The sequence below is a fragment of the Haemaphysalis longicornis genome, unplaced genomic scaffold (genome assembly GCF_048455015.1).
Source record: "Haemaphysalis longicornis isolate Haplotype H1 unplaced genomic scaffold, Haemaphysalis longicornis Haplotype H1 scaffold_2, whole genome shotgun sequence".
Classification (NCBI taxonomy): Eukaryota; Metazoa; Arthropoda; class Arachnida; order Ixodida; family Ixodidae; genus Haemaphysalis; species Haemaphysalis longicornis.
Genome location: NW_027526295.1, coordinates 236366907 through 236389810, shown reverse-complemented (window position 1 = coordinate 236389810; position 22904 = coordinate 236366907). Strand labels below are relative to the sequence as shown.

General features: G+C 47.2%; 1 protein-coding gene across 1 annotated transcript; it reads right to left on the bottom strand.

Annotated features, from left to right (window-relative positions):
• Window positions 1-356: 356 nt before the first annotated feature.
• Stc (nuclear transcription factor, X-box binding stc) lies at window positions 357-22176 on the bottom strand. Its single transcript, XM_077699797.1, has 12 exons — window positions 20364-22176; window positions 18760-18921; window positions 17876-18132; window positions 15026-15161; window positions 13345-13647; window positions 11183-11512; window positions 10588-10787; window positions 6870-7115; window positions 5633-5817; window positions 3817-4018; window positions 3147-3292; window positions 357-849 (listed from the first exon to the last, which is right to left on the bottom strand). The coding sequence occupies exons 1-12, from the start codon at window positions 21775-21777 to the stop codon at window positions 615-617; spliced, it is 3816 nt and encodes a 1271-aa protein (XP_077555923.1). The 5' UTR covers window positions 21778-22176; the 3' UTR covers window positions 357-614.
• Between the last annotated feature and the right edge of the window lie 728 nt (window positions 22177-22904).

Genomic DNA, 22904 nt, shown 5'->3' with positions numbered 1-22904 from the left:
ATTTTCAGCTTAGTTGCATTGTACAAGAGATAATTTGAGTTCTTGGGAATGGCACGATTTCCTATGCCACACAGCTAAGCTTGAACCCAGCGCGATTTTTAGGTTTAGGGGCCAGTCTTGAACCTAAGAAAAGGGGTGGCAGGCAGGGCTGAGCCAGGTACCGTAGATTATTTCCAGGCCAGAGCTGAACAAAAACAGCCCACACAGTGATCTATTCCAAGCACACACCTCTCTTTGGTACTGATGGTATCACGCCAACTGTACTCGCAACAAGCTTGGTGCTCCTCCAAGGGTAAGAAAAGTAACTACTAAGATGAACGCAACTCTACGCAACAGAGAATGACAAGGCAACAAGGGGGAGTAACAAAAGGTCACAATTTATTAGAAAAGAGATGCTCTCCAGGATAAACAGGCTTCACCGCAAGAAGATCCACAAGCAGCAGCTACCCAGAGCATCTGCTGCCAGCAGGAAAACAAATCAACAAACTTCTTTAAAAGTGTAGACTGCATCACTCGGACCAGCATCGGTGTTCCTTTTCGTTGCACATTTCGTTACAAAGAAAAACAGAAAATAATAACAGCCCTCCATGCCACATGCGCGATTTGAAGCGTGGTCAGGAGTCGTAGTTGAAGTAATCGATGTTGGGCGCTCCCTCAGGCCGTGCACTGGAGGTTGGCTGAGTGGCGGGCGTGGCGCTGAGTGGCAGTGGAGCACTCGGAGGGAACCCCGCACTCTCGCGCTTACGGCTTTGTGGTACCAGCGGCACGGGTCCTTTCCTCTGTGGAGTGGGTGCCGACTCGCGCTGGACGACCTCGACCACACTGCCACTTGGAATGCGGCAGCGGTCCCTGTTGAACAGGATAAAACACCATTACCTCTGCTCACACAAAAGCAGTGCCAGATTGCTTGTTTTCATCTAAATCATTTGCTGGCCCCACAGGAGCATCATTCCTGGGCATCCTTAACATTCTTAGCTCTCTATGACATTTCTCCCGAGGTTTGCTATGCAGACAAAAAACAGACCTTTATTAAAAAAAAATAGCCTTTATTAATGGTTTACAATATCAGGTTGGTTGACCACAGCGTTCCTAACCCGACACATAACAGCTTGTTTCACAGCTGTTTTCCTGTGTGCCTTCCAACTTTCTAATGGCTACAGAAGTAGTAGCAGCTTCTCATTGCTCATTTTACAAGTGCAATCGCTGATTGTCTCCAGTAGTGGCTGGAATTAAACTCGGCACGGTCACTAAGCTGTCTCAGCAGTAAAATGCGGTATGATTTTTTAAAATTATATAAATAAACAGCGACTATGAGCTGCCTTCTGAGACCATGTTCTTGCTATAGGAGTACTTGTCTATTTGTACAATCCATTGTGGCTACAGAATGTGTTGGCTGAAAGTTAGCCCAGCAAATGCAATGCACTTCGGCCAGGAAATTTTTCCAATTCTTACCAGCTGTGAACATAATACAATGGAGATTCCACTGTGTTCTGCAAATGTGTTCAGCAGCTTTGGTGTTATTGCTTTGAGAAAACATTTTTTCTGCTGCAGTGCCAGAGACTCGCTGGTTTTGATTCTGGTGCATCACACAGCCAATTTTTGCAACATTAAATCACCAGGATAAGTTCTGACAGCTAAAGCATAATACACTGACACGAAACGTCAGCAAGTGTTTGCCACTGGATTTTGTCTTTAACTCCAAACAGATAGCTAGCTTGTCCTCGTGTGCTCGTTTAGGAACCTTGCGCTGCTCAGAAATTCCAGGTTCTACATTTACAATCCATTAGTGTGGGAGGATTTGTTGCTATCAGGAGTGGAAAAACTGTCTCAAAGAAGGCCGTGTAAAAATGTGCCGCCGATATTAAAAAGCTGCTTGACTGCATGGCGTTGCCACTACAAGTGCTAGCAGTTATTTTTTTTAAATCCAGAGAACTGCTGAGCACGAAATATTTCTTTTCCGAGGACGTCTTCTTAAAGTGCTAAGCTACAACTTTAACTGCTGAATTACTATGACCATCATCTGGTTTTTAGATGCAAGGTCTTGATTAATTCTCTCAAAGCCTTCAAAAAGTCTTCACAAAAAAGCCTCTACAAAAATTTGAGGACTGATATTGTTGGAAAGGACAATCAATCACCCACATTTTAGTGTGCGGCAATATAAGCTCACAATATTTGCAGATTTAAAGGAATGTTTTCTCACCACTTAAAACCAATCAATTTCTTGCAAGGGACACTAAAGTGAGTATGTAAAAATCTTATTTGCTGTGGCATATCTACATAATCCACAATAACGCTGCTTAGCAGAAGTCTACAGCCTTAGTTGATGTGTAATCGGCAGCACAAGAGAAACACCACACGTCATTTGTAGCCTTGTCACACTGGTTTGAAATGTGTTCTCAGGCAGTCTTGGCCTTCAAAATATTGATTTTTACCCACTTTATGATTAACGGCAATTTCGTTTGATCACACACATGTGGTGCAGGTTAAACATGCTAGCAATTCACAAAACTCCACCCTGCAGACTAATCAATGTGAAGTCATAGAATGTCAGAAAACCAGCAGGGGGTATGATGCGAGAGAAACAGCACTTTCTAACACACTTTTCTCACCGAAATATATGCATAACTAAGCCAGAAAAACGTGAAACATAGCAATGTCCACAACTCACTTCAGTGTTTCCTTCAAGAAACTTTATTGCATTGTCTTCACTGGATAGATCTGGATTTGACTGCCAGTATGACATCATGCATGGTCTAACTGTAAATGCGAGTGGTAACTGTTCAAGCTGGGCGGCTTCTCGTGCGTTTAAGAGCATCTAAACACTCGAGCACACTCCAGATGCCCCACTGTGCTGATGCAAAAAAAGAATTGGAACACAACTACCTCAAACAGTGCGATATTGAAATACCACCCACCACAGCACAAATTTGCGGGGAAAAAAAAAAAAAAAACTTGTTACTTGGAACTGGCCCACGTGAAAGCTGACAAAATGAGGTCCTCCTGCCTCTCATTTCTTTTTTTATCCCTGCTACTGCCACTAGCAGTGCAAGGACATTTCACCAGCAATTAAGCAGAGAAACTAGCCAAAGCAGTACATGATTTGTAGAGCACTTGGCCAAGGGATGTTAACAGAGAAGTCCACATACTTGCAGGCAGTCACCACCACATTGCGGAAAGGTTCTTGGTCGTAGCTCTGAGTCTCGCAGCCAAAGAACTCGGCAAGCTCGTGCACTGCTCTTCGCTGCTCCCGGTTCATGGAAGGGAAGCAATGGCTTCGGGACTTCTGCTTGGACTGGGAGCAGGGGTTGAGAAATGGAGAACAGTGTAGCCCACAGTATAACCCACACAGTATAACCCACAGTATAACCCACAGTGTAGCCAATCGTTACTACAGCGTTCAACATTCTCTACAAAGGGAAGAAACAAGACTGGCAAACAGCGCAGTTGTTCTGCCTTGATTCTCAGGCCACAAGTGACTGATGATTATAAGGCCATGAAGATTAACAGCTTTAGCCATCCTGAATTCCCCGAAGAAATATCAGTGCTGGCTTATGGGGCGGAGACACATTTGAAGTACCGAACAACACACCACCAGAGTTAAGGGGGAGCAAAACCCATTGCTGCTGGTGAGTATTCCCAGATGACAGACAGTAAAACAATGTGCGCAGAGTGAAACTATAGTGACTTCCATTAGGCCCCTACAATGCATGGCTAGGCATGAGCTAATTGACAATTCAAGACTTGAACTGAACCTCGAGTCAACTGCAATTTCCCTTAAATAAGACTCGGGACAGAAGAGTCATGAGTTGAGCCCACCTGGCGGGCCATCTGCACGAGCTGCGTGAGCGTCTGGTGCACGGACAGCATGAAGGAGGGGTTCTTGCGGGCCTCATCCTTGAGGAAGTCCGAGTAGCAGGGCGGCCCCACACGGCCCGACACATCCGCATTCTGGATCTGCAGTGCGCTGGCCAGCCTCCGGTTGCGCTCCAGCACGGCACACTCCTCGTCACACTCTAACCTGCAGGGAAGCCACAATTCGTCTTCCTCTAAGACGCCGGACCCAGAGACCAGGGTAGAGGCGAAAGGTTTCCAGGGCTTCCTCCATACAATGCTACTGAAGAGATGTGAGCACACGGGTAGGGTCCACACCCCCTCCACAAAAGCACTCCACCACTTCAGCTCTGTTTTTCAAAATTTCATGCATACACAGCCTATCTGGACAGACCCAGCCACTGGTTGAGAATCGCCACAACTCCAGTCAGCCATCACAAAAGCACAATTCTACCAATTGGTAGAACTGTGCTGGCCCTATTCAGAGAGCCATAAAGCTCAACTTCAAAATCCATCTCCAATGCACCTCCAGCCAACCCTGTGCACTGCTGACAGACAGAACAAGTTTTACCTATCCAAAACTGTACCAATGTACGTACCAAGGACGGAAAGACATTTTTGCCAATTAGACCAAGTCGGCTACAAAGTGCACATACAGTGACAACTGCAAGTTGCTGAAGAACTTTCTCATCAAGGACCGGTCAGCTCAAAACATGTTCAAATATCACTCAAATACATACGCCTGGGATAACATGTTTGGCAGTGTGCAACAGAAACAGCTAGTTTTAAAAAAGAAAATGACGATTTTACTACAGCGTAGACTGCTTATAATGTATGTAGCGGGAGCCGAACTTCGAGCGGTACTGCACCATAAACAAAACATGCATGAATTTAACCGTATATCACAACCTACCATCCCATCATTCTTTTTTTACCATCACTCAAACGAAGAACTCTGAAATAGGAGCATGGTCTTTATTTCGTCTTTTTTTTTCAACATCAGATGCTACTCCAGGGTTTACAAGCTGCTGCGCAGTCTTACACGGCTGGGTTTTTTAGCATCCACGAACGGGTGGCGCGAGACAATGTGACAAGAACGCAAGCGAGACTTCCTTTCCCTTTTTTCTACCCCAGCTTGCGCCCACCATAAAGGCGGTTGCATACAGGTAGCGGAAACCTTCGGCATCGCGACCCGCCATCTCCAGATGTTAAAAAAAAAAGGGCAGTTGCTTATCTGCACAACGTGACAATAGAAACAACTTACTGGGGAGGAGGGGAAGAGATGGGCTCGCTATTTTCTGAGGTGCGTCAAGGACACGGAGCAGGAATATCTTATTCTTGCTCTGTGGTCAAGGAAGGGCAGTTGTAGTTATCACATGCGCGCAAACACAGAACCTGTGTACTAAAGGGTGCCTATTTTTTATTTTCTACCTCGAAGTTAGAGGAGAGCAGGGAGCACGCACTGCGTGGGATGGCTGATTCCATGTTTTATTTTTTCTCGTGACCACAAAATGATGCTCCAGCTGCACCAGTCAACCAGCGGACCCGCCAGAAAACCACACTATAAACAATACCTGTATTGCGCTTTGTGCAACCAGATTATAAGCGGTAAGCATGTGCATTGACTTCTATGGGAGACCTACCGGTAGCCAGGAAAACCCGTTATATCCAGTCCCGCATTATAAGTGGTTACGTTATAAAGGGTACCAGCTTTAAAGACCCACGCCCCTCCTTGAACTATCGCTGTGTTCGACTAACGGCGTGTTGAACTATCAAAGCGGAGGCTAATAACAACACGTGCCTTCCGGGCCTTGTTCTGGCGAGGGCCATAGTGCGGCCGATGTCGATGCTCTCGCCCAGCTGAAGGCCCTGTATCTTGGAGGCCAGCAGGGATGCCGGTAGCTGGTGGAAGCCCGACTGGGCAGACTCTGAGCTGCCACAGGGGAGCTTCTCCGTGCGCCGGCCGCACTCGCACGAAATGCTCACCTGCACAAGCACAGCCAAAATAAACTCAGACGCAGAAAAGGAAGACGAGAAGGTAAAGCTTGAGTACAAGTCCTGCTCAAACATTTTTCTTTCATGCTTCTTATATACAAGGTGAAGGGGTCAGGAGGCTGGTGATGAAGCTGCCGGTACACCTGTTTTCTGCAGTTGTTTGTACTAGTTCACTGTTTACAGGCTACAAAGAAAATCCAATTTAACAGTGCATATGGAGAAGCCAGAATAACATGCTGCTTTGAGGCAATCCCAATGTTTCGCATCAGTGTTCCTGTAGGTGTCTCAAAAAAAAAAAAAAAAAAAAAAAAAAAAAAGAGAGAGAGACACGGAGAGGATGCTTACATTGTACAATGACTTTTTTCAGTAGTGCAGACCCATAAATGCCGGCGTGGGCACCAATAAGTCTACAAGTCCATATTTCAGAACTGCTAGTTTATGAAATACACAAAGTATCAGCATGAAAAAAACTACAATGCTTATATAACAAGCTGATTTGACTAACATGACACATTTTCCTCCTCTCAATATTAATCACTTTTCAAATTCTGGTGCACGGCTGCATTAATGCCACAAAACAAAAATAGGAAAGAAAGAAAGAAATGCTTGGTACTCTAGGTGATGCTGCATGGACAAGTCAAATTTTGCTGGTTTTGTGTGCTGAAGCTATACCTGGGTTATGAGGCGCGCTGCAGTGGAGGGCTCTGGATTAGTTTTGACCACCCAGGGATCTTAAATGTGTGCCGAAACCTCGACACACAGGCGTTTTTGCTTTTCATTCCATCAGAGCGGTGGCAAACAATGGCAGGCATTCCACCAGATGATGGGAATTGAATTTTGCTGTGCAATTTTTACATATGATAGCCACCTGCCCAGTTTTTGACCAGTCCGACCAGTTTCTTTTTTTAGACAGCGGGTCGGTTACTAAGCCATGTAGCAATTCAAGTTAGAGTAAAATTGCTCTCTTTGTGCTTTATCATTCCTATCACGCGTACATATCGGTGGTGCGCCTGCTTCTTGTGTCCCACCTTCCCCCTCCTCACCAGGGTCTTGCAGGTGGAGGCCGGTGGGCAGGGGGTGTCCGGGTGGCAGGGCTCCCCGCAGGGGTGGCCGCACGAGGGGCGGGCAGTGGTGCAGGGCTGGCCACAGCCGCCCCCGGGGAGTGCCTGGGAGGGGCACTCGCCCGCGTGGCACGTCTGCTGGCACTGGTGCTGGCCGCACGGGAGGTCGCGCAGGCAGGGCCGCCCACACGACAGGCCCTCCAGGAAGCAGGGCACGGCACGCCGCTTCTGCACCACCAACACACCAGCCACACGCCGCTACAGGACTGTAGCACCCTTCTTCTGGGCCTGACATAATTCTCAAGGGCCCTTCCGTTGGGATTTGGGCACAGCTGGATGGTAAATGCGAACAGAGGGCTACACTAGAGCAGAATTTCCTGCCAAATGTGGTGCACGTCATGCTAAGTAAGGACCTCCATCCATATTTGATCTCCTGCAAGAAGCCCCCTTCCAGTTACTCCTTAACCTGACCCATGCTACCACTGTGCAGTGGGAAAAGCTGCGGAGGAGTCCACACCTTCAACACGACCCGATTCACGAGCATCACTGCTGTGTGCACTCTATTTGCACCATGCAAACACACGTACTTTCACGTAAAAGCCATCTAAATCACATAAAACTCTCGCCCTTTCTAATGACAGCCCATAACTGCCATTGCAGTCGCAGTATAGCAACAGTGCTTGTTCATTACAGCCAGTGACAATTGACACATGGTAGCCAGCAAGGAAAGCTGAGGCATGTTTAGTTGAGACAGTTTAAATCATGGTTTTTCAACTGCGTGCCATAGGAATGCTAGGGTCCATCCTCTGGCTAACGTACCTGATACAAAGGAACTTGCAGCAAGATGTGTTGAAGCATTTGCAAACCTAAAGCTTCCCTTGCATGTTCTTGGCCATGCTTCAAGTCAAGGGAGGCACTAAGATGTACAGGCAGCTTAAAGGAGCCATGAAAAGAAAATACAACTTCGTTTAATTTGAAAGAACGAGGGTTCAGTATCTCACTCGGCTCCATTAGAGCCACAAAAGATGTTTTTTTAACGAAAAAAAAAAGCAAGAAGTATTTAAAACTCTCAAATTTTGCGCCACAGTGACGTGTTATGAGCAAGAATGACGTCATACGGGCCAACAATAAAACATAATTTTCAGTGTGTTAACTGCACGTTAGCATTCAAGTGATGCGGTAAAATGGAACTAGAAGCCCCATTACAGACGTCCAGTCATGTGTCGTCGCGACAGGTCTCTTAGGCGGCCGCCAATCGCACAAACAAGGTTCCGTGACGTCATAGAAAAGTTGCGGGAAATTGGCTAGGGGGTCGCGACTGCTTCAAACGTTTTCTTTATTATCTCCATTATTTGTTCGAAGATTGCGATGATATTGGTATCATTGTTATCGGGACTAAGCAGTCTTTCTAATACACCCAACTTGTATTTTGTCTTCATGGCTCCTTTAAGAGTATGAATAATTCTAACCATCAGAGATGCCCTGGCTGAAAACAAATGGTAATCACAAGTACAAATTCTCACAACAAAATTGGGTGTGTCTTTCAACTGAAGGTGCGTTTATCTCAAATTGGGTAGTATATCTTTTAAATCCCGCCCATATGCAGTGCATATCTACCCTTCTTCGTAGCTCTCTTGGATTCGGTTAGACGAGCCAAGATGTGTTATTTGTCAAGAAATAAATAAATAAAGCTGGCATTTCTCTCTCCCATTTTCTTTTCGTTTTTTTTTGTGATGTAGCCATTGCGTCACAAAATGGAAGTGAGGCCCCGGTGCGGTTTCGAGCGTAATAAATGGTGCTAGGTGCTCTCACGCTGGAAACGGTAGGTTTTACATCTCCAAGCCCTGGCCGACACCGACATTTCCCTGGATGAGGAGGCTGGCTTGGACTTTAATGATGTCCCCGATGGAATGAGAAATGCTTTTTGACATACTGCTGATGACCATAGCAACACCCCATCAACCGCTGCCCAAGGCCGAACACACCTGGGAGGTGATACGTGAAACGCGTATACCCCGCGTACTTTCACCAATAATGCTCCAGCGAGCTCTTGCTGGTACTTTCCCGGTGCAGTAAACAGTACATCAGTGAAAGGCAATCAGTTGCAACTGCGTTCTCCACTTCGAGCAGTCAAGCTCAATAAGCTGACAGTGAAAATGTCTTTTTGTGTTCTCTTGAATAAACTGCCAGCCACATATTACGGCCTGCAAACATTACAATTGATAGTCCTTCCAAGCTCCCCCAGGCCCAATTGTAACAACAAGGTAGAGCTATGGGACGCTTATGGATTGCTTACCAACAGCAGCTTCCGGAGAATGGAAGAACACAAGGTAACAACCCTTTACCTTTCACGGGCCGTAAGGTGCGAACTGGGCACAGGCATGCTTTACCAATAGCAACACCCATGCACAGAGAATGGAAGCTTGGAAGGTCAGGCGGGTCGCTAAAATGTCTTGTTACTATTGTTGCTCCCTGCTGGGGTTTTTGCTCGCAAAAGCTCGGGCGTTCACCGTTGTAAATTAATAACTTTGCTAATTGCGCACTAATGTAAAGCATGTCTTTTAGAAAACGAAACTGAAAACATGATGGCCGCCTCTGAAGCGTGAGGGAAGCAGCCTGCCGCACAATGTATAAAAGCTGTAGTCTGTTCTTTTTAAATAGGATGAGCTCATGAAAAGTTGTGATTTACATTTATTCCGTGTGCTCAACTACCAAAAAACGGTTTACGTCAGGAAAACATTTATAGATGCTTCTCAGATGAGCTCTCGCCGTTCACAACTTTTGTGACGTCACAAACCGTAGTACCCAAAAGCGTAGTGGGTGTCGTCGCTTCTTTTCAAGTTTCTGGCATTTTCTGCCTTATGAAGCAAGTGCTATACTCGGTGACAACTTAAGAACGGCACCAGAAATTGCTGCTGTGCCTTATCACAGTAGCCGGATGTTTCTCCGCATGGCGCATGTAGGGCGTTACTGGGAATGTTTTGAACATGGCGTGAGCCGTTCCCGTGATTTTTTGGACCTGATATGCTTATAAATGACTCCAGTGACGACAAACAAACTGCGTGAGACAAGGCAGACGATATCACGCATTCATAGCAAACCCCTTTCAAAACGCACGCGCACTTACGTCACGGGTCCGGTGCTTTGGCGGAGTGATGCACTACATGAGGTGGTGCCGTTCTTGAGTTGTAACCGAGTATAGTCGCGAGAATGGTGGGTTTAGATTCTCGGCACTGTAACATATCGATACAGGCAAACTTGTTTTTACTTTTTAGTGTCCCTTTAACATGCAAGTGCCCACAGTCCAGCAGCTGAATTCAGTATTTTGGTCGATAGAGCACATTCAGTATAAGACAGTCAGACAGCAGGTGTGCTGACACAAGACGACAAATAAATGTTCTTTCAGCAACAGTAAAAAATTAAGGTGTTTTGAACTTGCATGAAATACGGGGCCAGTGTTTGACATTCTCTCAACTTTATTTTTTTACGTTAGCCTTGCACAAGCCCATCGTTGGCACATGGGTTTTACCCTGAGTTCATCTCGATTCTTGTTTTATTTGCTTACAACAAAGAGCGATCATCAATCAATCAATCAGTCACTATACAAAGTTTGCCTTTTGGCAGCAACGTTACGCTGCAGCGACACTGCGAACGCCCCTCTCTGATGACATGGCGTGCCAAGGAGGCCCATAGCACAGACCTCATGATGGCCGAAGCACCACTTTTCCATGAGCGCAGTGCACGGGGGGCAGGTGGAGTCGCTGTGGCAGCTGTGGGTGACCAGGTGGCCACACGGGTGCTCCCGGGCACACGGCTCGCTGCATTCAGGAGGCCGCGTCCCACACGCTATCGGTGCACTCAGGCTGGTGCTGCCACAGTGGCAGCTCAGGTCTTCGAAGCCTGTGCCGGGAAGGCGCAAGCACACGTGCTACAATAGGCGAGCCTGTCCTTGCATATGGCACCTCGTGCGTATGACCCTTTCTCCTCTCGTATCACCTTTTTTTCCTTTCAACTAAAGAACTAACATGAGGCCGCACTTCAACTTCCAAAACACTGACATTACCCACAAAACACATGCCAAACTAGGAGGTCATCAGCTTCAATTTCAGCTCATTTGGCTGCCAAGGCACAACAAGTTATGCCTCATCAAATTACCAGTGTTGCTATTATAAGCTACAGTAGAACATGGCTCATTCGAAACCAGCAAGAGCGTGAATGAATGAATCAAGTTATTGCGAGAACTGGATGGCTGTTCCAAAATTGCTTGTGACCGCATCTCCTGTGTTGCTACTCACTGACGTTCCAGCAGGAGGGGCAGTTTCCCCGGTGGCAGGGCTCCTCGCACACGTGCTGGCCACAGGCGAGCCGCTTGCCGCACACGAGCGGGCAGCGGTGCTCCATGTCCACACAGCACAGTGCGAGGCACTTGTGGCGGCCGCACTGGCGCCGCTTCTGGCACCGCCGCTGGCACAGCTCCTCGGGCGGGCTGCCACTGCCATCGCCCACCAACTCCACGCAAGGGACCTCACGGGAGGTGGCGCCGCAGCGGCACCGCACGGGGCTCGACAGCGGACACGCAGGGCATGGACCCTCGTGGCAGGGTGCACTGCACTGATGCGGGCTGTCTGCAAGGTCGGGGGGTGGGGCAGCGCGCAGGGTGATGACCACGTTGTCCATTTCTACCACAGCAGGGAAGCTTCCCAGTGCTACTCTATCAGGATGAGTGCCTCGCAATATTCCGTTTCAAGATGAGTACAAGCCCGGTACTTTTGGTGCTATGCTGATTATGCCATGCCTCACCTCTTAATCGACCTAGGAGATACCAAAACACTTTTGCAGTGAAAAATATTGGTGCAGCCTGCACTAGTGGTAACAGGCTGGAAAAACAGCAGAGCTGGCAGCCCCTCTCCATTCGTCAAAGACATGGCTGCTGCACATCACATGGATTTCAGAACTTGTGGCTGAAAGTTCTCCATACTGGCAGGCCCGGATCGATTTGTTCGCACCCTTTCACATCTCTCTCAAAGTGGACCATATCAGCACGTGCTAGAACCCGCGGCAACCGGCTTCGCAAACTCAGAGTCTGTAGCGCTAACTCAGCGTCTGTGCTCCCCACTTCAGGCGCAAACATACGTGAACAGAATCAGTCAGTCAGGCACTTCTTTTTATAGGTATAGATTTCATCTTGGAGTGACAAGCGGGGCATGAAAATTAGTACTAAAAAACAGTAATTGTACATAGAACTAACAAACGAAACCCATTTATTTTTTTGTACTCTATTAACAGTGCCTTAACTGAAGAACTCAGCAATTTCAAATACTTAGGTGTCATAATGAATTGTAGACAAAATTATTCGTTTACGAGCAGCATGTCAGTTCATCAGCACTAAAAACTCGCTCATTTATGGCATAAGCTTCAAGGATTCCCTAGAAATGTTAAGCTTTTGGCATACAATTTCGTTATTAGGCCTATGTATGCAGCTGTAGTTTGGGACCTGTACATAAAAAAGAATCCCGAAAAATTAAAGAAGGTTCACAGGCAGGTCCTTTGTTTTGTTTACAGTAACAATGAAATAACAAAACCTGAGCACTACACATGAGGCGGCATATTACCGTTATATTTTCTGAATTCTCCAATTATCTGTAAGATGGGAACACTACCCTTTCCATTCATCAGTCTGTTACAAACAAGAAAAACATGACATACACAGAGCCATAGTTTATCCCTGTGCTTTGCCCAAACAAATGTACTGGAATATTCATTGTTTCCTTGAAAAATAGAAGACTGAAATAAATTGCCCGAATGCATTATCAGAAAGGGAAATGTTACAAAAGCCTTACAAAAATATTTTAACAATTTCTAATGACTAACGTTTACGGCTGTCTTAAAGCAGCCCTCATTTTTTTTTTCAATTTGTTTTTACTTCATTACCATGATTCTTTTTTCTCTTTTTTAATTAAGTGGTTTGAAATCGTTTAACAACTGTACATATATATATATATTTTTCAATTTGTTTTTACTTGATTTTCATGCTTCTTTTTTCCCTATTTTTAAATTAAAGTGGTTTGGAAACCTTTAACACCTGTATTCACTCATCACAAGTTCCGTTAATAACCTTTAATTTTTATCGCATACATCTCCTTGCAAGTTTTCTGACGATGTTGCTATTATCTTCATTAAATTGTGCATTGTGTTGCACTGCATCGTGTTTTTTCTATTGCCCCTTCTGCTCCTGTTCTCTGTTTAGACTGAAGTGCAATGTGAATAAATAAAAAAGATATTTAGAATGCACTCTAAACGGCCTCATTTATGAAGAGGCCCTCAAGCTGCACGCAGGCACCTAGGACTGGCAAACTGAGGGCGCCCAGTCTATGCTTTACAGCAAACAATACTGATGTTACTGAAACAATGCTGTTACTGACAACAATGGGGCAGAGGGGGATCACAAAGCGTTCACCTTTGGGACCGCACTTCAAGAGCTTCCCGCAGATGCTTCCGCACGTAGGAATCGCGTCGACGCACGACAGCCTGGACGCAGCCCCCTCGATGCTGTCCAGGGACCTCTTGCCGCACGGACAGTGTGTCACGGCGGTCGGCAGGAGGGGGCAGCTGCCACACTCGCCAAAGTGGCACACCTTGGTGCACTTGTGGGAGCCGCAGTCCAGGGGCCGCCCGCACTCCTCGCCACACGAGAACTCCCTCGACGCGTTGGACTCCCGAGTGCAAAGCACCTGCCGACTCTGCTTGTCGCAGAAGCACTCTGTAAAGGGGAAGAGCAATGCCCCAGGGGAATAGCGTAAGAACGAGGCAGGAGAGGAAACCTCGCTTCCTTGGCCAGTTAGGTAACACCCCAGACACCTGATCTAGGCTAAGTTAGCAGCATCTGTGGCGGGAAAAGGAAGAGTGAGGAAGCTGAGATCGACGTTCTGCTGCTCGCTCACATCTTCTACCAGGTGCCGCCATCAACTACTTTGCTGTCACAGCTACAAAGCTTTGTAGTCAGCATTAGTTTTAATTGTGAAATTATCCGGTACTTCATCTGCGCCCGCCGCAATGGGTGTTTCGCCTCCCAAATATATTCCTGCCCCATTACCGGAGAGGAGGGCGTCGACTCATGCTTTTTTAGATAAAGTGGTACAAGTGGCTCAGCGTTACAATTGAAGTTTGCATGAGGTACGCAGCTTCCACAATGTGCGGGCATACGAACTTATGCTATCATGAAACACTATTTTTTTTGGACCATTTGCAGCTCAAAAAATGTGAAGGCATCATTGTTAACTCTGTCTTCTATACAAACTTTTTGTACTTCCTTCTTATGTATGTCCTCTTTTCTATATCTATTTGAAAGAGAAAACAGGTTTTCTTTTTTCTTGGCATACTTTTGTAACACATTTCAAAAGACTGAGAACTATACAAAACATAAGTACATGACATGGTGTCGCTAAGGGGTCAGCTTAGAGAGGTTTACGAAGCCAACTAGCAGTGCTGTTCTCACAATTTTTTCACTTCCACACATTCTAGTACAAATTATTCCAAACTCAGGGTAACTGCCCTGCTACAATGGACTCACTACAGACATAACAAATTGTGGAATATCAGGTTTAAGTCAGTTAAAAAAAAAAAAAAAACGGTTCAGAGCAAATAAGCTTACAGAATCAACTTCAAATTTATGACTATCAACTTTATTAAGCACCCAATGCTTTGGTTAGATGCTGTAGAAACCTTCAATTAGACATCAATAAATGTTTAAGTTCACAACTGTCTAACATAAGAGTACACTGTGATTGCTAGCTATAAATTTTGACACATTTTGTGAAAAAAAAAAAAAAAAGAACATACAGCTTTGCAGGCGCTCTTTGCACAGGATATCTTATTTCTTTTTCTACATCAGCATAGTAGAGTAAGTCTTGCAATATTACACTGCATTTTATTATTACAAGCTAGCTGCAATTAAAAGCGAGTACAAAAGTACGACCTGCAGTTTTGGGAACGCTAAGTCTTTGCAACTATCACATGCTTGTCTTTGGGCCAGAGCTAATGTCAATCTGATGTTTGAAATAAACGAATAGTATTAATTCATCTCCACTGTGCCAGCTATTTAAATGCGTTACAACACCGAGGATATTAACCGGGCTCACTTTGGTCCACAATGTGAGCACAGGTGTCGCAGACATCGGCATGGCACAGTGCCTCGCAGATGTGGACCCCGCAGTTAAGAAGACGACCACAGGGCTCTCCACAGCTCATTTCCTGCTCTTGGCTGCAGCGCACTTGCTGTAAAAGACAAGCAGGGGCACCAAGCCTGAGCAACTCTCGCGATACCAGGTGAAGAATACTAAACTGCGACATCCAGCTTTGAGTGGGACCCCCAAGTAACTTGTTGTAATCTGGGCCAAGCACTTGGGAAGTTTAACTCCTATTAAAGGGACCCTGCAACATTGCTGATAAATGCTTTCCCTCTTTCCTTCATGCCTAGAAGAACTGCGAAAGCTTGTGGGGACACAAACCCCTCCTTTTGGGGTGAGGAGGCGCTAGCGAGACTCTCCTCCTTGGTGGGGCGAGGGTGATCCTCGCGCGCCTCCCTCCTCTGCCTATGGGGGCAACTCAGGATGTGTGCTAGAGACCACCGGGGAGACAACCACCTTGGTGCATGCATCACACGGTACGTAATGTGTTTGGCTACTCTTGGCCATTCTTGCATTGGCCGTTGTTCCCCATAAGCGTGGGTCACAGCACCCACCGGTCGATTTTAGTAATAAGCCCCTGTACTATAAAATTTATCGCTTCCCTTTGGAGTGACTGACGTCATACGCGCGGGGAGAGCCGTGGCTTGCTCAAACCCTTAATGGGCAGTTTCTCCGCTGTTCGGTGCTGCGCGAGTGTAGCGAGAATAATAACAGCACGTTATTCTATTCCTTAAGGCAAGGATAAGCCCACAAGTTATCGCCAGCAGAGAGCTACACTGAGTGATTTGCTCGTCGCAGAAGATACAACTTCCAGTTTCTGCTTTACCTTCATTGCAATTTCCTTTAAAGTGGCTATCGACTGCATTTCTTGCGGCAATGGAAAGAAAGCTTTCCAACAGCAGCGACAATACTCAAATGATGTCATTTGAGCATGCACACAATGCCAAGACTGGGAAAGAGAGAAAATCTTTTGAGCATGTTTAAAGTTATCTAATCGATGTACAGCAGTAATTTTCAGCTGAGGCACTCTGTGACCCTCTATCTAAAGTACTGGATGCAGGTGCTGACTACTTTCACAAGATATTTAAGACGTGGGGATAAAAACGGAATAAATTGTTGCGGGATCCCTGTAAAACACTAAAATTCCCCTATATCAGTAGATTACAGTGCCATACGCCAAAAGTTACCCCTTGCGGCAGCAGTACCTAGTTGTCTATCAATGCACAAAATGTGAAAAGTGGGAGAACGGAAACTGCCACCACATGCATTTTCTCGCATCTCGATTCACGGTTTTGAAGGTACGTTGCGCTTGCTGTGAACACAGAGACGGGCACGGAAAAAAAAACGTAGACTTTCACGAGAAGATGGCGCATCAAATTGATTCAAAACCATGTTACACCAACTAGGCCGACATCAAGCTTTACTGAACTCGATTCACAAATTATAAATGGTAGAATGGGATTGGTCGAGCTTGTCGAAGCCTTTTTTTAGCAGCAAGGTAGGTACATATAGGTGGAAAATAACTGTATGCGGCAACGTCTGCTGAGCCCGTTTTTGAACAGCCAGAAGTTTCAGCTAGCAAACATCATAAAACATACTCCCCACTAACCATTGGGGGTAAGCTTTGTCTCACTTAGATTTTGGGCAACTGTTTTGCTTCGTAAAAGTGGAGTCAAATTATTTATGCAAAGCAATTTTCTAAATCCTAACTCTGGTCTTGAGAAATGCATTGAATTTATTGATGCTCAACTATAGCCGGTATTCATTGAAAAGTTTAGCTGTCAATTTCTTCATTTGGCAACACTGAAATGGCCACGGACATGGCCGAAGCACCACAAACATGGCGCGGCTTATGCCATAGAATTAAAGCCACTGCGCGGCCGCACGCCAAAGAACAAAAATAACACCGGCGTGCGTCGTCTATTCTGTTTAAACTCGATCCTAATCGGTGGTGCCAACAGAGTTATTTATCGCACTCACATTTGCGTCGAGGCATTAATTTGCGTTCTGCTGGCTAGAGCTTAGAATGTCCAACGCATATCATGCGCTTAGCACGGACACGGACAAGTGCCGCCATCTTGCGGAGCCCGACATAACCAGTGACGGCGCATTCACATGGTTGCCTGCATGCGCGCCTCGCTATTGAATACAGGCCATAGGCCATAGATGGATAATAATTGAGGTCCCATTGTGGTGTTCATGTCCGCTCCTGGGAACTTTTTCCTGCACTTACTCGAATTTCCCTGTGAAATTGTTTGAAAAAAAAAAAAAAAAATCACTAATAGTTGTTTTGATCATTTACTTCGCACTCACTTTAATTATTCATCTCGAACACAAAAGTCACTAAGCAGGAGTCTAAAGGCATAGCTCATTTGTTACATTCAAAAGAAAAACCAGCCATCTTTGGAGCAGTTGTATCAACCTCCCATGCAATGGCACATTGGCTTGCAATGTAAAGTTAAGCTACCTAATCTGCCATAAATCTGATGTCAACCTATTTGACAAAAGCTATCAGTTTTTCTTTTATTCAAAGACTCGGTGGATTTAACTGGCTGCCTCTTTACTCGTTTCTTTGCGTTCTTCCGCTCCTTTGCTCCATCTGCAGTGTACTTGTGCGGACAAACTTGTTTCACAACTGACAATGTTGCGGCTGCCCATGATGTTAATAATTTAGACTCCGAACTGAGACTGTTTGAGCAACAAAATTGAGCTGGCGCTTATCAAGCCTGAATGGACGTTGTCTTAATTAAGAAGAGCAGCACCGTTACACTGCGTGCCACCCAGAATTGGGGCAAGCCATACCCTGGTGAGCTTCCCACAGGGGCAGGGCCTGTGTACGGTGGCACTGCATGGTGGGCACTGCCCAGGGTGGCACTGCAGGTTGCAACGGTGGACGCATAGTGATGGGGCACCGCGGGAACGGCCGCACATTTCCCCGCAGCTGTGCGGCACCCCGTACCGGTCCCACTCCGGGTTCACGCGCTTCCCGCAGAAGCACACGTAGCGGTCCGGCACCTTGGGCACTGTGGTTTGGCAGGCTGGGCACCGCCAACCACCCTCTGCACGCAGCGAAAACGTTCCGTGGTTGCACTCAGTGGTCGACAGCAGAGTGTAGACACAGTCCACCAAGCCGCCCAACACAGCAGCTGATCATCAAAAGCAGGGTTAACATTTTGCACTATACTCAAATGCAAGTTAAGAGTGCCAATAGCTCATTCTGTGTATCACTCCGGACCCGAATGCCAACATGTGCGTGTGCTTTTAGAGGAGATTGTGCTTAATGCGTGGCATTGTCTGCTTTTTGCCACGCAGTTTGCCATGGGTGTGGTAATATGTAAGCACAAGTGCAAAAGTGCATGGAAACAACTTGTGTCACGTGAAAATACTTGCAGTAATGCACTCTTTGCACCGCACGGAGGAACAGCGTGCAGCGGTGATGAAGCGCTGGGCACCTTTCGTCGTCGTTCTTAAGTTGTACCCAAGTATAATCACAGACTCACCTTCTATATGATAACAATCGGCAATTTGTGACAGGTGCCGCGCTGAACAAGGTCATCAAAATTCACACAGCCAGCGCTGCTTAACAAAGAATATTAAAAAATGGCATCAAATTCCATACACGTAAACAACTCAAACGTCTGCTTAGAGTGAGGGAGAGAGAGAGAAGCGAACAATGTTTAGCTCACCTTTCTCGAGGGCAGCAGGTGACAGGGCCCACTTGCGAGCACAACCCAGGTGGAAGATGTGGTAGCAGCTAGAGCAGCTCCAGATAGATTCGGAGCCCCGGATCCGTTCGCAGCACACCATGCACTCGTGCTCGCCCGAGAGAAGCAGCTCGGTCAGCCGGTCTGCACACATGGGGCAAAAGGAAGTCAGTAACCAGCCAGCCAAACCTGTGAATTCACCCTCCACGCTTTTTCATTTTTTTTTGTTTATGAATGGACACCCGCTGCAGTGGCTCACGGGATTAGGTGCGGCGCAACTGATTTCATCTCCACCCACTGTGGTCGTTTTCCTTAGGAAAGTTAATACAACAATTTCCACGTGAGGAGATTTCAGCACATGGTGATGGTCTCCAGATGACCTAAACAAACCTGCAGCCCCCCACTACGGACTCCCTCATATCCTGGGTGTAGCTTCAGCACTTTCAACTGGGTAAGGCTTTTAATGCCAAGGCTTTGTCTTTACAATACTGGACAAAGCAGCAACTTAATAAACTTGCAAGGCAATGTGTGTACTCCCTGGTCGGGCAAAGATTGCCTGCCTTCTGGTTTTGCCACTTGGTGCCAAATCTCACTTCTCCACGGGGCCACGAGCAAGCCATACAAATTGGCATTCGGTTCTACAGCGCGGACACTGCATGGATTTGGCAGTGGTTGCACATGGGAAACAGTAGTGCCACCCCCCCCTGTCAATGCACTGGACAACCTCACACTATGTGCACAAAGGCATATTTGTGACCTTGGACTAGGTTTCTCGGCCTTTGTACAATGGGTGAATCGGTCCCTACGATGATGATAAAAATCTTGGAAAAAGGGAGAGGGGGTTACACATAACCAGTGAACATTGAGCAACAGCAGCAGCAGGGCCACAGCTTGTATCAAACGAGTTAGCAGGCCATTTTGGCAATGCTTCTTGGCTTGGACAATTTTGGGAACCACATTCAGTGTACACGAGCATTTCTGGTATTGAGCCGATGTGAAAGTGCAATTTGGACTTGGCACTGTAAATCACAGTATGCATTAGCAGTTGTATATGAATTAAGGACAAAATGGGGTCTTTTTCCCACTGCTGTTCGGGAACGAGAAAGCGCTCTCGGAAAGGGAAGGGGGAATAATGCATCGTTAAGCGCAAACACCCCTTTGCCACCGCATCAACCATTACAGCATGGTGTGCTTACCATGCTGTAATGGTGGAGGGTGAGCTGCTTGTGCGATCTAGGCATGGCTATGGTGCTGGGAAGGTGGTCAGAATGGCAGCCCTATACCTGTTGCCAGCCGCTGGTAGCAAGGGTGCTCAGCTAAAATTAGTGCATGGCTGAAAGCACTAAAATAAGTGGAGTGCGTGTACTTGCAAACATTACAGCGCAGCTGCTATGTAAAGCGAAATTCAGGTTAGCCACAGTTATCGAGCAGTTTTTTGTTCAACTCAACAGCGATTATATAATGACTCGTGTAGTTCAACGGTGCCAAAACAAACACGTTTGGTCTTGCATTCGGAACATCTAAAACAAGAGGTGCGGTAGCATGAAGCAAAATCACGAATGAAAGAAATAAGATAACATCCTAACCTTTTTGTGATGCATTGTTGGTTTTCGGCGCCTGGGGATAACTTCTTGTCGAAGAACTTGACCTGTGGTTGGGATGTCCCACCTTCCTGACCCCGTAATGTTGCCGCGTAAAGGGGCCTTCGTGGTTTTTGTAATTTTGTTCACGACTATCGCAACTAGGTAAAGAACTGTCTGGTTGTTGATAGGTGTGAGTGTGCTGCTTGCGGTTACTTCTCCGATCACCCTCCTGGATACCTTCGGAAGCGTTTGCAATGTCGTAAGAAGACTCGCGTTCCAGTTGTGAATGCTGGCCCCAACCATACGCTTCCCAACTTGGATGACAGTACCTTCGTCTAGAGTGGTTACGGCTACCAAAAGGCCTTGTTTGCTCTCTTTGGTCCCAGAATGCACGCTGTCTATGGGCAGCCGAACTGAAATCCCAGTTCCTCCCCGTTTTGGAAGCAGCCTTTGACTTCCGAGTGTTGTGAGGGGCCTCTCTGCCGTCTTCTGCTGACTGCACGCCAGATGCACTGGCAGATTCTTCTTGAGGTGAAGCACATAATTCCCCAACACCACCATTGGCTGCCACCTGCGACAAGTCTACTCCTGGTGATTTGTCAGGTGGTTGCAAATTATTTGGGTCCACAACCGGCTGTCTCGTTTGCACAAGTTGCCTTCGAGTTCTCTTATCAGGAAGAGCCTTACTACGAGTTTTATGTTTACTATGTCCCTGGGGCTGGTCGTCGTTGGGGCACGTCGTCTCCTGGTAGGCGTTTACAATTGCGGTATTCTTTTTTTTCCACCTTGTGCGTCCCGATTGCGGGCGGTGCGCAGGCGCCGCGTCGGCCACTTCATTACATTGAGTTCCGTCGGAGGGACCGGGATACGAGGGCTCCTGGGCAGGCACATCTGACCACCCTCGATCGTCAAATGAACGTTGACCCGGATACGAGGGCTCTTGGGCAGGCACATCTGACCACCCTCGATCGTCAAATGAACGTTGACCCGGATACGAGGGCTGCTGGGCCGGCACATCTGACCACCCTCGATCGTCAAATGAACGTTGTCTGTCGCTGGGTGCGATACGGTCTCTGTTCCACGGCCGGCGATCGTACCGAAAAGGTTCACCTTTCCGACGACTGCGGTCATGTGTATCTCGCCGCGGCACAGACCCTTCGCCTGCAGCGCTGGGCTCTGGGTTCTTCTGTTCGGCGTTGTCAAACCGCTGTGATCGTCGAGAAGGAGCGCGGGCGCCGTGGCGCTCACGAGGTCCCTCCCTCGAGTTCCTACCCGGCGCACTCACCGTTGGTTGGTTGCCGCTCGCATCGTAGTAGTACGTACCGGCGAAATCAATGCCGCCGTTGTGCCGGCTGTGTTCGTTGTAGTGGCCATCACGGCCCCCACATGCACCGTAATCTTCGTAACTGCTGCCCATTGAGCCCTCGTATTATTCGACTGTCACGAGAAGTATGTCACGTTTTTTTTCGTGCGTCAAGCGCTTTGAGCACGAGCCACTCTGCCTTGCCCAGTAAAAGGCCGACGAACGGTTTCGTGCACACGTGTTGTCTCCAGCCGCTAACGCAGGCAACACAAAAAAAGGCAATACTTGAAAACTTGATTGCCTAGGAGCAAACAGAAGGCAGCACAGACCGACGGGGCTTGAGCGCTAGAAAGAGCAGGAACGAATCACTTCACATGCTCACGCAATCTAAGCAAGGCACACCGATGCCACAGTATTGTGGTTTAAAAAAATAGGTTCGCTTTAAGCTAGGGCAAAAAGTCCCAATATTTAAAGCAGTATTTCAGTGCAAAAAGCAATCTGAAACCACTACAGCACAGAACAGGGAGGACTACAGTGCAGACTAAAGTGTGAAATGATTGCTTTGCTTTGGCACGTAGCGATCCCTATTCATGGGCAGGGTACGGATACATAATTGCTAAAAAGGGCGAGAGCACGGACAACTGCGCCACGGTCGCGTTACATATGAATAGTTTTTTTTACGTATAAACCTTTTTATTTCATATTCGTTCTGCAAGGATTAAGCGAAACATTAAGCGGTCACTTAGATTTGGCCTGCATTCTCTGCACGACCAGTTTAGCGCAGGCGCCGCCACTGCAGAACCGGTACTGCACCCATGGAGGAAAGATGACTGCACCTTTGCCGTCTGCTTCTGCACCTCGTCTCATGGAAGTGCAGGGAAAGCCGTGAACTCATCCTGCACTCTCTGCACCGTCGGTACAGTGCCTGGCATTCTAGGCACTATCCTCCCTGTTCTGTGGCACTATACCGTCGGTAAATCGAAGAGAAAAGTGCGAGCGCCGCGCGCTGCACTCGAAAAACGAAGAGGCGTGTGCTGCACTACCTGAATGAGCGCAGTGAAATCGAAGACACCTGAATGGGTGGGCTGGTGTGGGTCTCCGCAAACACCGGGTCCGCCACGCCAAGCAAGTGCCATCCTACGGGGACTGGCTTTTTCCTCCTCCATGGGGACCATGCAGTCACCCATAGAGTTTCTTTATTACTACGAACACTTGCCAGAAAACACTGAACGACACCCATA

Coding starts and splice junctions, on each gene's coding strand:
- Stc (XM_077699797.1), bottom strand. CDS start 21,777: ATGGGCAGCAGTTACGAAGATTACGGTGCATGTGGGGGCCGTGATGGC. Junction 15,162..17,875: donor CCTGTGGGAAGCTCACCAGG/GTATGGCTTGCC, acceptor TGTCTTTTACAG/CAAGTGCGCTGCAGCCAAGA. Junction 11,513..13,344: donor CTTGAAGTGCGGTCCCAAAG/GTGAACGCTTTG, acceptor CCGACCTTGCAG/ACAGCCCGCATCAGTGCAGT.